The following is a 17,724-nucleotide window of genomic DNA, read 5'->3' as shown; positions in this document are numbered from 1 at the left end:
CATATACACACACAAGTCACCCACTCACTCACACTCGCTCTCTATGGCTTCCACATGATGCATTTCGAAGGAGCCCTAGCTCTGATGCTTTGACCGCCATTGTCTATTTGGTTATCGGAGGGAGCTTCTCGAATGCAGAGTAAGCTCACACATCTTTCCCTTTCTTGCACGCAATCGCATTATTCGTCGTAACATTCACACAGGTTAAAATTTCAGCTTCAAAACGCATTTTAGAAATTCACGTTTGGAGGATTGATTTTCTGATTGCATTGTGTTCTTTTTGATTTGAGATGAACTGGATGTACAGATCTGCGATTTTGCCTTGAGGATTTTATTATTTATAATTTTCAAAAGTTTCTACCTAACGTCGTTGACCGCTTATTGCACTTGAACTCGAATTCTTTCGAGTTTTTGAAAATTGAAGCTAAATTTTCTAGAGGGAATGAAATGTATGTTGGCTGAATGGAAAATTTGTTTTTTTGGGGGCCAACCAATTGATGCTTCCGGTGTTCCATATGCAGATGTACTTGTATAGCTGTACATTAAATCTGGATGTAGTTCTGACAATTCTTTGACAGTTTGTTTTTATTTTGATTTTGTTGTTTTGTTTTTTTTTTTATTGTTTTTAAATGATTTTATAGAGCAGTGAATTATTATTTATGTTACAAGTAAGTTTTTGAAGCATGATGCCTTAGATTTGTTGCTTTGTTCTGAATGATTTGGGAAAGTTTGATGCTGATACTGATGAAAGAGTATGATTATGATTTTTGTATTTAATATGCTTGTAAAACGATTGTTAATTTTAATTTGTTTTGGGAAAATCTTATTGAACATTAAAGCTTACTTGCTTTAGGATCTTGAGATTTACAAGATAAGTTGATGTAAATGCCTCCGAGGTTGCTCTTGACCACCAGAAACCTCAAAAAATGTATTGGTTTGCCTTCATTGAGCTGAATTGAGCTTTGTTAGACAAGAAAAAGATGCACAAATTTATTTTTGGTTCAGCCAAAGGGGGTATACAGAGAGTGGAATGCGCATCACACTTGTTGAAGCGAATTGAACCTGGGCTACTTATAGATTTGTTGTTTATTTACATTCTTATGCATAAACAAGGTCAAGGACAAAATATCGATGTTTCTTTACTTCAATTTTGCAATCAAACAAGGAAAAAGAGTTATATGAGGAGAGGGTTTGTTAGGGTTCTATGATGATTATTTGTTTGAAACTTCCTTGGTTTATGTGGCTCTGTTTGTACTCTCGGGTCTGTTGATTTTCGTCAAAAAAGCTGGATGCGAAGTTGCTAACAAACAAAAGTATCTAATTTACATATAAAAGCTGATTCTGTCTTCATCTTTGTGTGAATTATCATTTCTAGGTATGTTGGCAACACCAATAATTCAGATTGTCCTTAAGAAGTTGATAAGTAAACAATTAGATTAAAAACGAAGTCCTTTTCATTTATTATTTTTGGATCGTCTTACTTCTTAAGTCATTCAGTCCATCTTTTACTCATTTTGCTTTTACAACCATTATGTTTATGCTAATGATGGGAATTGTGTTGATCTGCATCTGGGATTATGTAGGGACATAAGACTAATGACCAGCCTATGCAATGCTTATCACATTTGATATTTATGTCATAGGTTTGATAGAAGACAATGCTATTTTATGGTCATTGCCATTCTGGCACATGAGACAGTGTGCCAAGTTTCAGTTCCCACCCTGGATTCAATCACAGAAATAATAGAACTACATAATGCTGATGCACTGTTCTTGATGACGGTAGGAGTAGCATAAACTTTGGTGACTCAAAGACATATTAAAGAATTGTTTGATCTGAGGTTTCGTTTTTGCCATACCATAAAACAGCACTGTTATGGGTTAAAGACAGATGGTTCTCTGTCAATAGGTATTTTTTTTGTTCAATTACGATAAGAGATCTGTAAATTATACAACAAATGAAAGAGATACTTGAATAAAAGAGGAGATTTTTATTGAAGTCAAATTGATTGAGATGTTCTAGAATTGAATCTAATAAGTATTTATGGTGTTTGATGTGATTTGCCTTTCACCAAAATTACATCTTTTCAGTTTTAGTTTCTTCTCTTCAACAAGCGACTTACAAAGCAGGAAGTATGGGAGTGGGTATGTGGGTTTAAGTAAACAGTTGGCTGAATACCTGCACCGGGCGTCCAAATTCACTGGCTTTTGATTGTCAAATAAACTAGTTGTCAAGGCTTGTTTGATTGTCAACCCTTGTGGAGTGGTATTCCATGTTTAGTGTAAGGGCAAGCTGAGGCTTTTGTTTGGGCACCATTTAAGTCGTGAAAGTCATGTGTTACTAGAATTATTTCCTTTGATATCATCAGACACACAAATTATGTCAATATACGGTGTTTGAGCTAAAGGCTTTCTTAATATTGCTGCTTCACTTTTATTGTAAGGTGACAATTTTGTCTTCACATCACAATCTGACCAAACTTGACTGCAAAACAAGCATATTGGAAGTTGCTAACTTGAATCTAGATGTTTTAGCTGCAGAATTCATGGAAAGCAAGTCAAACTAACACCATGCACCACTCTATGGCAAGACAAGCAGACATGAATAAAGAAAATGTACCTGTTGCTAATATTCAAGAGCCCACTGCAAGGATTACTAGAGCACGGGCTAAAGCCTTGGGAATATCTGGAAGGTTACCCCCACTACACCCTCTGGTGAAACAGGAATCCAATCAGGCTCTGCAGTCAAACTCTAAAAGAGGGTCATCAGATAACAAGCCCACCACTGATGTTGGCAATGGCATTCAGTCGAAGAGAAGGGCTGTTCTCAAGGATGTCACTAACATGCCCTTTGATGATTTAAATATGAAGGTCATCAATGAAATAAAAATTCAGGTACAAACATGTCTCAGTTTTCAACTATAACAAATTACTGCAACAAATTATTTGTGTAGATTTATAGCTTTAATGATGACAAGTGGTTGCAGTGAAATAGAAAAAGTTGTATCACTGAAATTTCTTACTACTTGTTGATGTTGTTGGTTGTCAGACTAGCAAGCAACTGAGAAGCACTGCCAAGAAAAATGACATGGTGGAACCAGCTGTTTGTATGGGTCTGCAGGATCAAATGGGAAAGGCAAAAGCAACAGAAGATATGACCAAACAGAGCATAAGGGAATTACGAGAAATAACTTCACAGTTGAAGTTAGTAAATGATTTAGAAAGCGAACCAAGTATATATAGAAACCCCAAAGCAGGTTGTATGCCAGTGTTGGTGCCTGGAAAGTCAACTTCCAATAACCAGTCTGGACTTGAAAGCTGTTTGCCAAAAGGTAAAAACGATCTGTGTTAAGATGTAACAAAGTTGCATGATGTGCTTCTGTATCTATAATATCCAAATGGTACCCATTGACTCATTAAGGCCTCATCGTATGAGTGACTTTTTTGAATTGTCAGGTTTACCCTTTGGCCTATCCAACAAGAAAATATATCTAGTAGGTTCACATAAAAGCTAGTGCTAATTAACTATCAACCGACTAGTGCAGATACTGAGGATTAATGCACATATCCATGTAACTTTAACTTTTTATTTTATCATGTAAAGGATCTTGTTACTTCTGTAGTCAGCTTACAAGTCTAATATCTTAAGATGGTCTTCATCCTCTGTCATGTAAACTACTTCAGACTACATGCATCTACTAATCATCTGTGACTGCTCATTTCTTTGTGAGACTCTTGTTACATGCTCTGTTTACAAGTTCAATTGTTGCATTATGCAGGAGAAATCAAGCTTTCCAACAAAGTGGAGGCCTCAGATGATCAAGCTATTCTTGACATTGATTGTAAGCATAAAGATCCTAAGATGTGCAGTTTATATGCTGCTGAAGTATATAACAATTTACGTGTGACAGAGGTATGTTTGGCTGTTGACCTCCCTTTATTGGTTATTACCACATATTCTACAACTTCTATGCACATGGTAATCAGTCAAATATCTTCATCGCATGCAACTATGCAAGGTTTATTCTAAAAGTACATAATCTCATTTTCCTTTTACCATGTGTATTATTAGTTTTCTCTTATCTAACCAAAGTGAGGATGTTCTTGTATTACATATGTTTCGTAATTCATATCATATAACTAAATGTTCATTAACATCCACATGTTATTTTACTTATGAATATTGAAGGATCTCTATCTTAATGGCAAAAAAGTTATAACCTTTTCTATGTTTGCTCATTCTAAAGTACGTCTTTCTCTTCAGCTGAAGTGGAGGCCTTCGGCTGATTATATGAAAACAGTGCAGCGGGACATCACACAGGAAATGCGCGGTATTCTTATTGATTGGCTTGTGGAGGTTAGCTCTTGAGAGTTAATATAGATTCAGAAATTTCATTTTTCTACAAAAAGTAAATGACAACCATTATGTTTCATATTTCAAAGCTGTCATTGCTTCGCATTGCATGTCATCTCATCTTAAATTTCAGTTTGGATTGGCTTCGAATTTTACCTAGTTCAAGGACAGTTATTGAATGACTAGTTGCACAAGAGTTCGTGCTTGATTTGCTGTATGCGTATTTAGCTTAAAATGTTGGATTCTCTTTGATATCTGTTCATGAAGTGAACTCTCTACTTTCTTGTTTTACTGCAGATAATCTGATGCTCTCCAATGACTTATCAATTATAGAACTTTCTTTTTCCTGATGTTTAGGTTTCTGAAGAATATAGGCTAGCATCCGAAACACTTTACCTAACAGTCGCTCTTATTGATCGGTATCTCTCTAAAATGTACATTGAAAAACAAAGACTTCAATTGCTCGGGATAACCTGCATGCTCATTGCCTCGTAAGTTTTCTTCTTTTCATAATTTAAATTGGCCTAAATCATCATTTACAATTTCACAGGTTCGTGAAATTATGACCTACATCCAATTTTTTTCAAGATTAAAGTGGGCATCTTTCTAGTCCAGACTGATGTTCAAATCTTTAGATTCCTTTCTTGATAAAGGCAGAATAAAGATTTCATTAAAATGGGAATGTACATAAACTGGTACATCAAATCTTTGGATTCTTAATTCTCCTTTTGATAGAGCCGGATTTTTGTTAAGAAAAACATCTCAATTTTACAAACAGATTTCCAATGTCGCTTGAAGTACAATGCATGATTTTGGTGATTTTTTTAGTTAAGTTATTTTCACTGAAAATGGCTTCTACATTGATATTTTATTTCTGTCGACTTAAAAGTTAAAAGATTTCTGAAATCATCAAAATATGTTTCGTGTGTTCCAATAACATTGTCCCACTCTATATATTTCCTCCACTTTCACTTGCATCCATCTTATTATACAGCTGATATTTTTTGGAAAAAGGAGGCGGAACCCCTAGGAAAGCTTCATTCATTATACAGTTGATTTGAGTATTCTTTAATCTTACAAGAATCTAATGGTATATCTATCTAATTATTTAAGGAAGTACGAAGAAATTAGTGCTCCACGTGTTGAGGACTTCTGTTTCATCACAGACGGCACCTACACTAGACAAGAGGTACATTCACTTACTGCTACTACTACAGATTTACTTTAATACTTCTAGCATATGGCAATATAAGCTTAGGTAGGTCTTGTAAATGAGGCAAGAGATTGTCACAATTGGCAACACTATTCCCAGTTTTTATCTAACACTGTTTCCCTTTTTTTGTCTTTTTGTATTCTCATGACATGCCGGCCAGAATAACATCCAATTTTGCATAACTAATCGAACCAACCGATCCCAGCATATCCCACCTGAAGGTGGGGACAGGGTGTATGCACACATATCCTCTTTCCTAAAGAGTAGAACGACTCTGTCCATAAAGACCGCGAATTTTGCACAACTGTTTCTTGTAATCCACTTAGCTGCCTGCCAAAATCTCAATAATAAGGTTCATGTAAATGGTCTTGAATAATAAGTTTCTGGTGTTTCACGGCCTTAGTTTTCTCAAACTATGGATATACAACCTTTTTTGCTTCCATTAGTCCCTTCCTCAACTCAAAATTCAAATATTTATTGTAGCAAATGATCCCATCTCGCTTGCATTTCATCTTGTTAAACTTTCCTGCCACATTCTGCATTCTGAAAACCAATTTGTGCAAGTCTAAAGGCTAACGACTACCTTTTACTTATCAGGTACTGGACATGGAGCGTCAAGTTCTGGACATATTGAGCTTTCATCTTTCTGTTCCAACTGTAAAAAAGTTCCTTCGGTAAAAAAACTCCACTTTCACTCTATGTTAGAAACATGCATCCAACTCTCAACCTTCTAACACGCAATGATCTACGGTTTATTTTCAGGAGATTCATTTTAGCAGCACAAAGTTCTTATAAGGTACATTAATACAAAGTTTGTTCATCGCCTTTTTGATCTAAATCTTCTATCGGACTTAAGTATATAGGGCCAAAAAAATGTGGGCGTCCTAACAAGTAATTTAAGAAAATTCTGAAATAAAACATCCTGTTAGTTTTTTAATGTATTTTTTTTATTAACCTGGACATCCAACCCGCTACGAGCGGATTAATCCCGGCACAACCACCTGCTTTGCGGTTTATTCTTCATTGGATTTGAACCTGACACCAAACATTTTTAGCCTAAGCTCAAACCAATTAGGCACCATCTTTAGGTTTAGTTTTTTAACACAATGTCCTATGCAAAAGTAATATAATAAGTTGATAGGACACTTTTGGGTGTTGTAACAATTTTTTTAAAAAGAAATTCTGAAATATTAATTTTTTACATGACATTATTTAAAAAAGTATCTTATCAAAACAACAAGTGTCTGTTAAAGCCCATTTTGTTGTCATGGGCCCATCTTATTACGGCCAGGAATAGTAGAAATAATCTAAAAGTGTGAAAAACCGACTTTATATGCAGGTCCCTGTCATAGAACTGGAATTCTTGGCTAACTATCTAGCAGAATTAACTCTCACCGAGTACGGTTTTTTGAAGTTTCTGCCGTCCCTCATTGCTGCCTCAGCCGTGTTCTTAGCCAAATGGACCCTTGATCAGATTGAACATCCATGGGTCCGTTTTCTTTTGTTTTTGTATTCGATTTTATTCAGCAGAAAAAACGGTTGTTTCCTTTTTTAACTTTCAAAAGTCTTTACATGAAACCTTTGTTGCAGAATCCTACTTTAGAACATTATACTAACTATAAGGCATCGGACCTAAAAGCAACAGTTCTGGCTCTGCAAGATCTGCAACTTAACGATGCTGCCCCTCTTCGTGCAATTCGTCAAAAGTACAGGCAAAAACAGGTAAGATTGCAACATTTTCTTTTTATGGAAGTTCTCATTTTATCATCTTCACAAATGCATCGATTGCATTGACATATGTACGGGGGTTGATGAGTTGAGTTGAGTCGAGTAGCAGATTGTTTGGCCTCAGCTCTGAGTTCATAGTTTTTTAAAAAATACTACTCGAACTCGGACTTCAATATCTCTTAAATGTTTGAGATCGAGCTTGAGCTTATGCTCATTTAACAATTTGAGTTACATAATACATGTTATCCCCTCGGTCCCAAAATAAGTGTCCACTTTCAAAAGTAATACCCGTTATGAGATGGATTTTTTTTACCATTGGGGTAAAATTGTCATTTAATTAATAAAAAGATGTAATACTTGCACATTTTTAAAACTGTGTTTTTTATTGTGGACATTTATTTTAAGCTTTTAAGCTTGTTTATGAGCTTGAACCTTAACTCGAGATTCATCAACTCATTGATTCGAGATTGATACATAGTACTTTTATGAACATGTGCGGCTCGAAAAAATGTACGCTCGTTTAATTCGACTAGAAGATTTTAATTGAGCTTTCGTACGAGTTGAGTCGAACACTGGTGTTAGAGAGCTCGACTTATTAAGTTACATAAGCTTTATTTTATGTTCAAGGTCAACTCGAGCTCGAGAATCATTAAGCTCAAACTGTAACTCTTTAAATGCCTGAATCATCAACACCCCTAGATATTCGTCTTACACTAATTTTGTTGCTATTATATATACAATCTTTACACTATACGTCAGATCAAATGTTGTAATTTTGATTGCATTATGGTTAGATGAAAGTAGTCGTTTTTGTAATGGCAGTTCAAAAGCGTTGCGACCTTAACCTCCCGAAAACCAGTGGAACCGTTGCACTAACGTTTGACTTCACTTCAGTAGCTGATGTTTCTTCATAAGACGAGACGATTTAGATAACTCTTTTTAAGTTACAATTATCCAATCCATGGTGCAACATATCTCATGTTGTAAGTTGTAAGTTGTGTAACCTTTATTTTCCCCATGAATTATAATACCTTTGTATCTATCTAAACCAATTGATTATTCATGTTATATAATTCTATTTCTTCACATCTTTTCGTCGTTCATTTCATTTCATTTCTTATTTATCGACACGTTCTTTGATGTTCACAAGTTATTTTAATGTCGGTTTTTATTTTATTTTCTTTTGGTGTTATAGAAATGATATTTTAAACAAACGTATAACTCAATTAGAGATGCATGAAAGACCCGATCATTTGACTTGAAAAAGGACACCATTTTCATGGACTTGTGATAAACCTGATCGAAGTGTTTGGCTTAATTCAGTTAAACACTTCAAACATATTGATTTAGGGGTTTTTTGTTTACCTCTTAATAGTTCTATTAAGAGGCAATCTCTGAATTGTTAAGAGGTGAATCTTGTTTCGCAAAAAAAAATATGTCTCTTAATAGTTATGAACCCTTTTGAATGATTTTGTATCTTAGGTCTCCCTTAACCATTAAGAGCCCTAATTTCATTGTAAACAATTAACAAACAATTATATTTCATTTTGCACTATATCATGAGAGCCTCTTAATCATTCTGATCACTTAATAATTCTGTACAAAATCATTCAGTAACTGCTAAATATCCCCTAAAAGATTATATATTAAGAATCGAATATGAGGTTTGTTCATGATGGATTTGAGTTCGTACAACTCGATTTGTTAAGGCCCAAACATTCATGCTTGCTTTTGCATTAACAAGAGTGGATCTTTAAAAACAACACAAAATCTTTATCTTTATATTATATATATAAAAGAAGAAACTTGAGGTATTGAGGTGACACCATGAGAATTGAGTATTTTCAAATGATGAATTGTGGTTGAGTTTTAGTTGTCCCAATTTGGTGAAGAGTTCAAAGATTTTGTATAAGAAAAGTGGATTGAATGTTTTTGTGTCAAAATCATGGGGTATGCATCATAGAGTTGTCTTATTTTGGATGATCCTTTTTGAAATTTATAACCATAGTTGGAATCAAAACCAACCAAATGATAAAAATTATAGTGCAAATATGAATTTGAAACCAAGGATGACAAATATAGTTTAAGTATATATTATATAACTTATATATACATAAAATTAAAGTGTTGACCTAATGACGTGCTTTTATCTGATGTTAGTATTCTCCAAATCGTGATTTATGGTGTTGGAGGGCGTTATAAATATAAATACAATCCAGAGTTTTCAGACACATCGCACTTCCGCTCGAGTCGAGGCTTTTACGTTTTTTTTTCCTTAAATTGAGTTCTGATCACCATGCAACGCACGACGTCGAACACCAATACTAGTTTGGAATAATAAGACTAGTTAAGCTTGCCAAGCCTACATTGGTCCTTTGAATGACCGAACTTTCAACCAAATTCCCAATGAACCCAATATCCACTATTTGTGCAGCTTGAATGCTTGTGATTAGTGCCGAGAAGGGCTTGAACGATCCTTGAGGGTTTTGTTGTACGACGCACAACTAGTTCAGCTCAGAGCTTAAGCAACAAATTGAACAAGCGACAAAATGAAATCCAAAATAAACCCTTAAAGCCTCATGTCAGCAAACCGTGACGACGACTTCACTTTTCTTTAACCATCGAGCATTGGTAGAACATTGTAATCGACACAGGTGAAGTGAGCAGTAGATCCATGATCAAAAAGATGACCTAAATCCTAAATTTTTTTCCTTTATCTACTCAATAAACCTCATTGCACATGATAGGACAGTAACAATGACGGAAGATCGTAACAACTACAACGACAAGCAAACGGAAACAAAAGTAGATCCATAAGGAATCAAAACATGAAAAGTATCCTCGAGACATGGAATGCAAAAACGATAGACACGTAATCAACCAATGAAATCAGTAAATTTCAGTATTTTTTCCGCTTTGTGAATTTTCATCGGTTAAAAAATTGAAATTGGTAACTTTGATGATGGTTGAATTCTTCATTTCATCATTATTTAAAAATTATTTACCAGACGCTTATCCAGGTAAGCGCTTATCAAGTCACGTTACCGCATTGGATGAACATGGTAAGGACCAAGAATCTTACCCGGTATGAGCGAGACAAGGACCAAGAGTCTTACCCGGTAAGTGAGGGCGACGACTCTTACCAGTTACCACGGTAAGCGCTTACCGGGTAAATTGTTGCATACGATATCGTTTTGGTGGACTAAGATCTTACCCGGTAAGTAAATAATAGTGTTAGATTTTACCGGTAAGCACTTACCGCGTAAGTTGATTTTAAATTTTTATTTATTAAATTATATGTGAAATCATAACATTTGAAACTTTTATTTCACAAAAAAAGTGGACAATACCACAGTACCCAAAGATGGACTGTCACAATGGAGGGTCAAAGCTGATGTTGTATGGATATCTGTAGATACAAACAATCAGTATATTTATCGATCTCCCCAAGAAAATATTATTAACAACAAGATTGATCAGACTCTTGTGAATCGATCGATCCATCGACTGGAATTTCCTCCGATGTTGTGTTAATTTAATCGATTACTCACTGGTTAGTGCTACTACTTCTACACTGATGCTAATCACTATGTTTTTATTTCGAGAAATCAGTTGAAAATTCGCAAGGATTTTAGTTGTTGTTTAACAGGGGATTTTGAGTGTGGGTTTTGATGCGAACCGACTGGTTTATTGATTTGATTGTTGGGTATTCAGGTATGATTAGCTTTTCGTAAGTTTATTCAAGTGCCKTGTTGAGTTTTATTGCTTTGTTATTATCGATAGGTTGTGAATGGTGAAATTGATGATGCTTGTTCTGGTGTATTGATTGAGAAGTCATAAGTTATGCGATTCTTGCCCAATTTTAGTCAATTTTACTGCACATTTTGGGAGATATTTGATTTTTTTACGAATTGTGAAGCCCTGAATCTATCTATTTGGTTTCTGCTTGTTAGACTACTTGGTACTGAACAAGAGAATTGATTCATTTAAGAATAATCTTGATTATATTGTAGTATTTGAGTAAACCGCCAAGCTTGCTTCTTATGTGTAAGGTGATCATAGTACCGGAAACTTGAATGGATGTGGATTGTTTTTTTTTTGTTCAACAAGATGTCAAGAATAGTACATTTGATTTTTTTGTGTGTGTTAGTTTTCTGAGAGAAGGTTGGGATATGAATATGTTCTAAGAATACTGAAAGGTTGATGTAATTTGATGTTTCAAGAACAATATGGAATGATAGTCATAATCTGATTAATTACTTATCCTTGAAAGAAGTTGCACAATGTCATCTTTTATTAGAAAGAAACAGAATATTCTTCTTATATGGTTGACCTTTATGGAAAAACGCAATTTAAAGCTGCGGGTAGGACCGTAGGATGTGTTTGTGTTTTCAAGGAGATAGAATCAATGGATGGTGTTTCTTTCTTCTATTAGAAATGAGATGGTGCTTTCAAGCTGTAAACAAAGAGAAAAATATTGTGACGAATACATTATGCATCTTTGCAGGTTGATGCAACTTTGACTTTGATCATTTTGAGTGGGTAACCAAAAAAGTCACAGGTGAACAATTCTTGTGGATGTAATCGTGTAGTTGGTTTTTGAGGCTTGTTTTGATATTGGCATCCCATGTTTTCTCCACTTCATCATTTGCTGGAGCGTCTAGATGGGTGTTTCTGCTTTGGGGCTACAGCGTAAAAACCAAACAAGCAAGGTGCCACTACTAATGGAGAGAACAGAAAGCCATACTGAATCTGAGCATGTGATTGATATAAGCAATAGTAATGAAGCTTCCTCATCTAGCTCAACCCTTGCTAGACCAGTCAGTGGGTCAAATGTACGACAGAACGAAGATCTGCTTTCAACTAACGTGCAAGCTCCCGTCTTTCAGCATTCTTTTTCTACTACCAATGGAACAAATTCAAGGAATACATCATTTGCTAGGAGAGGGAATGGCCATGGCCGACGTAGGAGCCCATTGAATTCTGGTTATTGGATATCTGTTGAACTGGTTATTACCGTGAGCCAAATTATAGCAGCCATTGTTGTTTTGTCTTTGTCAAGGCACGAGCATCCTCATGCTCCATTGTTCACATGGGTTATCGGTTATGCTTCAGGATGTGTTGTAACACTCCCTCTTCTCTTTTGGCGTTTCCATAATCGCAATTATGGTTCAAATCAAGAACCATCGCAGGCTCGTCAAAGCTCTACTCCCGGCAGCCTGTCTGCTATTGCGAGTTCTTTCACTTCGCCTTCAAATGGAAGGATTTCGGAAGGGGACACTCGCAACACTACTGGTACATCGTCAAGACGTTTTACATTGGGATCACTGGGTGCAAGGTATATTATTTCTGTTGCTGCACCTTTATTTCAGACTCTTTTTGCTTTATTTTCTGATTTTATAATACACATGTTATGTTTCATAAGACGATCATCATATGATAGAACACCCAAGCCATCTTATACCTGTAAGAAAGAACAACCAAGTGACTCTAATTGTCAAATATTGCTTCTTTTGATTTGCATTTATTCTAAGAACCCAATAAAAAATGATAAATGAACAAATAATAGAAGATTGAATAATCACTGGTCTCTTCAAAAAATGTAATGTGGTTCAATGGAGTGTGAAACATCGGTATTGTGTATATTATATCTTTGATGCATTTGGGCTGCTAGTTACAAGGTGAAGAAGATTGGAAGTTGGTCTTTGTAAATTAACAGATGACATTTGCTATAGTTAAAGTGAACAAATATCTCTCCATGCAAAGAGTAGTTCTTATCAAATTTAGAGGCAGAAATTACTGGAACGAAAAAGAACAACATAAGCAGAACCGATTGTCAAGTAACAAGATCTATGAGTTAATCATGACTCCTGAAGGGTCTTGGATATCAGAACTAGATATTGTAGTTCTCTTGAAGCCAGTGAAATTCAGAAAGCTAAAATCAGTGTTTATAGAATTTGGACTTTTTTAGGCAAGCCTTTTAGTCAATCATCACCTTCTCATACATAAAATATGGTTACGTCTTCAAGATGGTGAGTTAAATGTGATCATTTCAAGTCACTTAGGCTCTAATATTGTTAATTATGAAGAAGATGTGATAATTAATTCTGTTCTATTAAATTTGATGATATCAGGTCATCTAGGCTCCAATATCATACAACAATAACCACCTTGAACTTTGCAAAATCTTTGATCTGTGTATATTAATGTTGTTAATTTATGGATTCTTTTCATACATAAATATGGTTTAGTTTTGAAGCTGACCTGTTAAATGTGATCATTTCACTTCACTTAGGCTCCAGTGTCGTCAGAGGTGAATAAATATAGAGGATTTTTTGTTCTGTTTAATTTGATGATATCAAGTCACTTTGGCTCCAGTGTCATACACTGGCATTAACCACCTTGACCATAGGAAAGTCTTTGATTGTGCATGCTAATGTGTTGTTAATCTCTGTTAGATTTTTTTCTTCACAACTTTCCTGCATAGAGGCGTCCTGCTAGAAAACAGATATTGCTTAAAAGCATTTTCTTTGTGACATGATTTCCCCTTCAAGGTTACTTGTTTCTAGTTTCTTTCATTTCATATTCAGTAGCTATGTTCAACTTTAAACTGTAGAGATACTGAGCTTAAAGACCCTAGCTTTTCTTATTTTATCAGCCCAACTCGAAACCAGATTTACTCCTGGTTACCGACTTTGTAGTACTTCCAGAAAACAAGATTAGATCCATATTTTAAGATTTCAGCCTGAAATCCTGTATATAGATGCAAGGAAAATGAAACTTATATGTGTGTGTATGCATGCTTGGGTGTATACACACACACACACATATATATATATATATATATGCGTGTGTGTTAGTTATTTGATATGAATGTTTTGTCATGTGAAGAGTTAGAGGATATAGACGTTAATATTGTTGCATGTGCACAAGTGCCATGGAAATTGCTACATTTCCTTTCTAAGAAAAATTCGAGTTCAAATCAACCATTTTTGCCATTTTCAATTTCATTTACAAATAAGTCGGACGATAGTCAAACATGTTATTTAAATCATGTGTTAAGCCAAACATGCGATATTTTCTAATGATTTCTAACACGACAACGCAATAATAGATTGAAACTTTGCCAAAACGGGATATGTTGCATTCATTTTGGGACATCCATAAAGGAAATTATTGAATTCACTTTGGGATGGAGGGAGTATGATTTGTTTCAAAAAGGATATTGATCATGCAAGTAGAAAAATATGTTGATCAATAAATTTTAACCATAAAAATATGCTATATTTGAGAAATGTACATACCTGATTGAAGAAAAAACCTGTTTTTTGTTTTGCAGAATCAAGGTACTTGCTGAATACTTCAAGATGGGATTGGATTGCTTCTTTGCAGTCTGGTTCGTGGTCGGAAATGTGTGGATCTTTGGAGGTCACTCTTCTTCTTCTGATGCTCCCAACTTGTACAGGTCCAATCAATACCTTCCCTCTCATCCTTTTTTCTCCCTCCTTCCCAAAATAAATGTCTACAATAAAAAAGGCACAGAGTTTAAAAATATGCACTTCCACACTTTTTAGTTCACGAAATGACAATTTTACCCGTAATAATAGATGGAATAATGAATTTCTCCATCTCATTATTATGGTTACAATCGGAAAGTAGGCACTTACTCTTGAAAGTACACACTTATTTTGGAACAAACTAAAATAGAGATGTGGACACTTATTTTGGAACAGAGAGAGAGAGAGTATCTTGTTCCTATCGATACGATAACTTTGGTTGATATAACAGGTTATGTATAGTGTTTCTTACCTTTAGTTGCATCGGATATGCAATGCCATTCATCTTGTGCACCACAATCTGCTGCTGCCTCCCTTGTATAATTTCGGTCCTGGGCTTCAGAGAGGATCTTGCACAAAATAGAGGAGCCACTACAGAATCAATTAATTCTCTTCCTACCTACAAGTTCAAGAAAAATAAGCACACAAATGATAAAGAAACCAACCTGGGTACTTGTGAAGGTGGGGTGGTGGCTGCCGGAACTGAAAAGGAGCGTGTCATATCAGGAGAAGATGCGGTTAGTCCATACTTTCATACAGCCTGCTCCTTACGTGTTTCTATTTTTGGAATTATAAGTCTCTACATAAACCACTAAATCATGGAGTCATTGACCTCTGGACCAGTTTACTTTTCTATTCATCACAAGCACACATTCTTGTGAAAATGCCAAAAAAAGCATAAGCGACTTTTAGATGAATTGTGTGAAAGTGTAAATGCACAAAAGAATCTTCGCACTTCTGTTGTCCAAAATGGCTTATTCTTGCGAAGTTTGGTGTTTCTTTTTTGGCCTTTCACACTATGGAAGTGCTTCTTGAATTCTAAGATATTAGCTGGAGGCCTAGGGAGTATATTAGGAAACACATAATTGCTATGCGAAGTAATTGGTTTAGGAAGTACCGTTAATGTTTCATAAGAGTGATCGACTTTTTGAATCATATTTTTTGTCCAAACAAACCATCATCTTACAAGAACACAAAAAAAAGCCACACTTTCTAAGAAAGATATTTTAGAACAAAAAGTGGCAAGTAATCTGGTTAAAAGATCAATCACTGGATAAATTTACCTTATATTTGTGCTAAAAGTTACCTCCCCTTCAAGATTGTGTCATCGTTGTCATTGAATCCCCTCAGGGCGTAGCAAAGGTGGTTCCTCCGGGATGGCATACTTGCACAAATAGGCGAGGTTTCGAGTCAGCCTCATTGTGGAAGATACAATTCCTTCAGGAATTGGGCTCATTTTGGCTTTTAGTGGGCCGCTATGTATCTGATTTGCCAATCACATGATGCTCTTGGGACGGGCCAGTGTGGGTCCGCCCTTTTGCACAATCATTGTCATTGAACTCTGTTTATGTACTCAACAGGTCTGCTGCATATGCTTGGCTAAGTACGCAAACGATGATGAACTCAGGGAATTGCCTTGTTCTCACTTCTTTCACACAGATTGCGTGGACAAGTGGCTGAAGATCAATGCTTCATGCCCACTTTGCAAGACCGAAGTTGGTGAGACCATTTTAAGTTCACTAACCGAAGCAACTGCCAGCCTGCGACGAAGCGCTGTGTATTAGCTTCCGCAAAAACCTTTCTAAAATGTCTTGGGTATGTTAATATCGAAAACAGGCTATCTTGAAGAGTGTTATTTGATAAGTGAATAGATGCCCCAAAAGTCTATTATATCCTTATTGGTATTGTTTGCTTTTGGGCTATCATGAGCTTATTTTGGTAGAAAGTAGACATCATGTGGTTTTAAGTGATTAGCATTTCGAACCATTTGTGTTTGATGCTATGGTTCGGGCTAGGACTAGCCCGACTAAGTTGGGTCTGCAAAAAGTCTGGTCAAGACTTGTACGCCCTGGTGGTCCAAAGAATTGGACGAACCACATGGTTAGGTTAGGATGGTCACCGGTCGAAACTTGAAACTGATGAGTTATAATAAAATATGTGATCACGTTGTAAATGATCTACCATGTATGTATACATCCTACTTCTGGCCTGACCTCCAATGAGATATGTTAAGAGGGGAAATTTTGTTAGAACAGATTTTTCAAAATTTCTCTAATATGAAAAATCAAAATTCAGAATCTCCAAAAAGTGAGATTTTTACGTTCTATTTTAGCATATAATATGACCGATAAGGCAAGTGAAGATGGTAACTTTTATCAGTAGACATTTATCCAATAAGCATTTGGTAAATGGGCATTTAGTGTCGTAACGGTTCTTTGAGGTCTAGTTTAATATAAACTATTACCAAAAATATTGGGCTAAGTATTCATTACCGAACAAAAAAAAAGATAGGTTTATCTGAATACTTTGTAAAATAAATTTATGTATCATATCAGTACTAGTTGTATACCCGCGTAATGCGGCGAGAGCCATGAATTTTAACGATTTTGAAGTTCCACTGGTTTTATAAGATAAGATTTAACGATGATATATGTTACACTTGGTCTTTACATTTTAATACAATTTGAATAAATAAGAGTTATGGTTCCAATTACAGACTATCGATGAAAAAAATTGTATGACAGTTTAAAATCCAACATATTTAAACGACWACACAAATGTGTTCGATTTACACCAAGAACAAAGAACCAAGAAACTTGAGTTTTAAGATAAACACTCAAAACCAATAAAGAAAACTACAAACTTGACAGATCATAAGCCATGAAAAGACCAAAAAAATGGGTTTTAGAATGAAATTTCAACTACTTACCCTCTTTCTTGTCCAGAAACTCAGATTAAGCTTGAATTAATACATGTATATATATATTTCAAAAAAACCCAAGAACATATTAATTCAGAACATACTATACAGTGCAATTTGGACAGCCTAACCCCAAAATATATAGTATATATATAAATAAATAACTATAAAA

The 17,724-nt window shown here is 35.3% G+C and overlaps 2 protein-coding genes across 6 annotated transcripts; both read left to right on the top strand.

Annotated features, from left to right (window-relative positions):
• Window positions 1-95: 95 nt before the first annotated feature.
• Window positions 96-8,333, top strand: LOC112520833 (cyclin-A2-1-like). Its single transcript, XM_025129436.1, has 12 exons — window positions 96-139; window positions 2,536-2,895; window positions 3,050-3,332; window positions 3,780-3,913; window positions 4,265-4,357; window positions 4,712-4,845; window positions 5,468-5,543; window positions 6,165-6,241; window positions 6,330-6,363; window positions 6,907-7,056; window positions 7,158-7,289; window positions 8,118-8,333. The coding sequence occupies exons 2-12, from the start codon at window positions 2,572-2,574 to the stop codon at window positions 8,169-8,171; spliced, it is 1,491 nt and encodes a 496-aa protein (XP_024985204.1). The 5' UTR covers window positions 96-139; window positions 2,536-2,571; the 3' UTR covers window positions 8,172-8,333.
• A 2,402-nt stretch (window positions 8,334-10,735) lies between these two features.
• LOC112520834 (E3 ubiquitin-protein ligase At1g63170-like) lies at window positions 10,736-16,808 on the top strand. Of its 5 annotated transcripts, XM_025129439.1 has the most exons (7): window positions 10,736-10,848; window positions 10,931-11,009; window positions 11,803-11,856; window positions 11,960-12,633; window positions 14,635-14,760; window positions 15,084-15,369; window positions 16,213-16,808. In XM_025129439.1, the coding sequence occupies exons 4-7, from the start codon at window positions 11,960-11,962 to the stop codon at window positions 16,414-16,416; spliced, it is 1,290 nt and encodes a 429-aa protein (XP_024985207.1). In that variant the 5' UTR covers window positions 10,736-10,848; window positions 10,931-11,009; window positions 11,803-11,856; the 3' UTR covers window positions 16,417-16,808. The 5 variants fall into 5 exon arrangements, with proteins under 5 accessions (XP_024985207.1, XP_024985210.1, XP_024985209.1 ...); XM_025129442.1 differs by lacking the exon at window positions 10,931-11,009; XM_025129437.1 differs by having other exon boundaries at window positions 10,741-10,848; window positions 11,803-12,633.
• The last annotated feature ends 916 nt before the right edge of the window (window positions 16,809-17,724 follow it).

Source organism: Cynara cardunculus (genome assembly GCF_001531365.2).
Source record: "Cynara cardunculus var. scolymus isolate 2C chromosome LG 11, CcrdV1, whole genome shotgun sequence".
Classification (NCBI taxonomy): Eukaryota; Viridiplantae; Streptophyta; class Magnoliopsida; order Asterales; family Asteraceae; genus Cynara; species Cynara cardunculus.
Note: the sequence above shows the minus strand (reverse complement) of the source record. Positions and strands in the feature narration are given on the sequence as shown.